A 3,248-nucleotide genomic window follows, 5' to 3' on the forward strand; every position below is an offset into this window, starting at 1 on the left:
GTTGGTTGTTGTCACCCCAAAATCAAAAATGAAAATTAATATTTACAAATTAAAACTTACAAGTAATTTGATTAATGTTTTCAAAGTTAAGATAAATTGAAAAATCTAGCTAGTTGAACAGATAATCACTTCCATTTTCCTTGAATCAAATAATAATTTTAAAGTAAAAGATAAAAAAAATTAAAAATTAAAATACTATGATAAAAAATAAAATATATTACAATTTATTTAATTATTATATTTCAAAACTCACTTTTTAGTAGTCCATAAAATATTGAAAAATGAAAAAAAAAAATTTGAATTTCTTACAAAATTTTAAAATTTTATGTATATTTTTGTTTTATTAGATTTTAAATTCTCACGGTCATTTCATTTTCTCTTTTAACTTTCTGATTGCCTTCATTTGAAATTCAAAACCAAATTAAACTTAGTTTTGAAAACGACAAGTCAAAAGGAGATCTATACAAAATGGGGTACGTATGTATAATATAATGGTGGTGAGACGTGCTACAAAATAACTACGCCTAAAATTACCAAACATAAAAAATGCTGACGGTTGATGACCATATATAGGGAGGAGACACATGTATACATGTGCTAAAAATCATTAATCAGCCAGCTAACCTATCACTCAATTCAGCTGGAATGCTCTTTTCATTTCTATCTATAAATAGCTTTCCCTTCTCACATTCTAGCCAGCCTCAGAGAGAGAGAGAGAGAGAGAGAGAGAGAGAGAGAGAGATAAGTTTCAACAGTGAAAGAAAAAGAGAATGGGGTGTGTTTATCATCATGGCTTCCTAATTCCATTACTACTCGTGGCTTTGGCCTTCTCAGTTGCCTCTGCCGCTGACCCAGCCCCTCTCCAAGATTTCTGTGTTGCTGCCTCCACCACCAAGGATGCTGGTATATATATACATATACATATACATGAATTTTGAAATTATAATTTGAATTTATGAATTCTCTAGTTTGTAATTAACTGGAATTCTCGTATACAATGCCATGGATGTGCCACGCTATGCATTAGTCTAACTCAGCATGAAAAGAGCATAAGAGAATTCTCGTATGAATTCTCTAGTTTGTAATTAACTGGAATTCTCGTATACAATGCCATGGATGTGCCACGCTATGCATTAGTCTAACTCAGCATGAAAAGAGCATAAGAGAATTCTCGTATGAATTCTCTAGTTTGTAATTAACTGGAATTCTCGTATACAATGCCATGGATGTGCCACGCTATGCATTACTCTAACTCAGCATGGTGGTATTATCTGACCTTTGCTTAATTGGCATTGCAGTGGTGGTGAACGGTAAGATCTGCAAAGACCCAAAACTAGCTGTGCTCGAAGACTTCTCCGTTTCCGGGTTCCATAAACCCGGAAACACCTCCAACCCGCTGGGCTCGCTCGTCACCCCGTTCAATGTGGACTACCTCCCGGGGCTCAACACCCTGGGCATATCCATGGCCAGGGTGGACTACGGCCCGGGAGGGGTGAACCCTCCCCACCTCCACCCGCGCGCGTCCGAGATGCTGGTGGTGGTTGAGGGCACGCTCTACGCCGGCTTCGTCACCACCAACTCCGACTCCCGCCTCTTCGCCAAAATCCTCCATAAGGGCGACGCTTTCGTCTTCCCCGTTGGCCTCATCCACTTCCAGATCAACATCGGCAGGACCCCCGCCGTGGCTTTAGCCTGCTTCGGCAGCCAGAACGCCGGCGTCACCACCGTGGCCAACCGAATCTTCTCGTCGCGGCCGCGGATCATGGCCGACGTCCTCTCCACGGCTTTCCAATTGGACAAGGAAATGGTGGAACACCTTCAAGGAATCTCCTGGTTCGAGAACGCTGCCGGTTAAATTTGATTAAACGAGTTTAAAGCAGATTGCTATTAATGGCGAGATAAACTATCACAAATCAATTTTCACGAGACTGTTCTATCCTCGATAAATTCCGACAAGTCATGATGTTTTACTCTTGTGATAGTTATCGTTAGATGCATAGAGTTATCTAAATAAAATTTGTGAACAATAATGCATGCATGCAAGCAAGCTTTGGAATGAATAATTTGTTCGTTGATGGATGAGATTTGACGTTTGAGATAATTATTGAGCTTGTGTGAGGCTTAATAATATTACTAGGATATATATGTTTATATTAGAGATTTTTTTTTTTTTGGGGGAGTGGTAAAGGAAGAAATATATAGAGCAAAAGTGTAAGATCATGACACTAGGTTAGATGAGCAAGATGATCAATAACCGGCCAACTTGCTACAATCTCAGTAGAGGGAGCAAAAGTGTAAAATCTTCCCAAGAAATATCATACAAAACAGAGCAAGAACGAGACTAGTGAAAAATTGAGTTCAACGTACAATTGTTGAGAATGATGGATGTTGCTTTCAAATTTTTATAAAATCATTTCAATTCACAGATATGATTAGTTATCTAAATGTGAAGCATCCTATTTAATCTAATAACTTCTCTTATTGAAATGATAGTTCAATGTTATGGAGGCAGTTAATTAGAAGGTGAGACTAAAGTGAAAATGTTACCGATGATTTTTTAATTATTAGTTGCGGAAATTTTTTTTAAGTGAAGATAGTTTCCATAGTTAGAGCTTCCAAGTATGATTATTCGACCCCATATTCATATGCTGGACCTGCTATGAGTAATCAAAACATGCCCAAAATTTCAATTTCGAAATGTGTAGCATATATAAGCCCAACAACTAATAGAAATAGGTCCTTATCTCTACAGTGGTCATGATCTAAAGATCCACACTCTCTTGAATCACCACATCTTTAGCTACCTTTGCTATTTTATGACTTCACTGCCAAAGAAAAATCAAATATAATTACACAAAAATATCAAGGTAATGTCAAAGGAGAAAAAAAATTTATCAAGTTGGTCGTAGCTTGAAATTTACAATTGATGCAGTCCGTTTTATTGTATTGCATTGACATTGTCTTGTGAGCGAAATATATATAACACCTATATATATATAGGGGTGAGTTGCATGTAAGTTTTTTTCAACACACAAGAATAAATACACCAACCAAACTAAGAGACCAAAATCAAAATTTATGAGAACACTGGGTAGAAGTTTGAATACATTGTTATGCACTAATTCGATCTTCTTGTTGCTTTAATTGGGAAAAATTCATATAGAATCAGATTAAATTACCTACACTCCATCTCATAATGTTACTACATGTGATCAATAGCAACCTAGTACACCATTTAGGTTAAATGT

At 36.7% G+C, this 3,248-nt stretch overlaps 1 protein-coding gene across 1 annotated transcript; it reads left to right on the top strand.

Annotated features, from left to right (window-relative positions):
* Positions 1-696: 696 nt before the first annotated feature.
* Positions 697-2,079, top strand: LOC131152824 (germin-like protein subfamily 1 member 13). The gene is made up of 2 exons (XM_058104706.1): positions 697-903; positions 1,299-2,079. The coding sequence occupies exons 1-2, from the start codon at positions 771-773 to the stop codon at positions 1,853-1,855; spliced, it is 690 nt and encodes a 229-aa protein (XP_057960689.1). The 5' UTR covers positions 697-770; the 3' UTR covers positions 1,856-2,079.
* The last annotated feature ends 1,169 nt before the right edge of the window (positions 2,080-3,248 follow it).

Source organism: Malania oleifera, chromosome 4, assembly GCF_029873635.1.
Source record: "Malania oleifera isolate guangnan ecotype guangnan chromosome 4, ASM2987363v1, whole genome shotgun sequence".
NCBI lineage: Eukaryota > Viridiplantae > Streptophyta > Magnoliopsida > Santalales > Ximeniaceae > Malania > Malania oleifera.

What these genes read in the sequence shown, in the direction of transcription:
- LOC131152824 (XM_058104706.1), top strand. Translation starts at nt 771, where the DNA reads ATGGGGTGTGTTTATCATCATGGCTTCCTAATTCCATTACTACTCGTG. An exon ending in CTCCACCACCAAGGATGCTG is followed by an intron (nt 904 to 1,298) that starts GTATATATATAC and finishes TTGGCATTGCAG; the next exon opens with TGGTGGTGAACGGTAAGATC.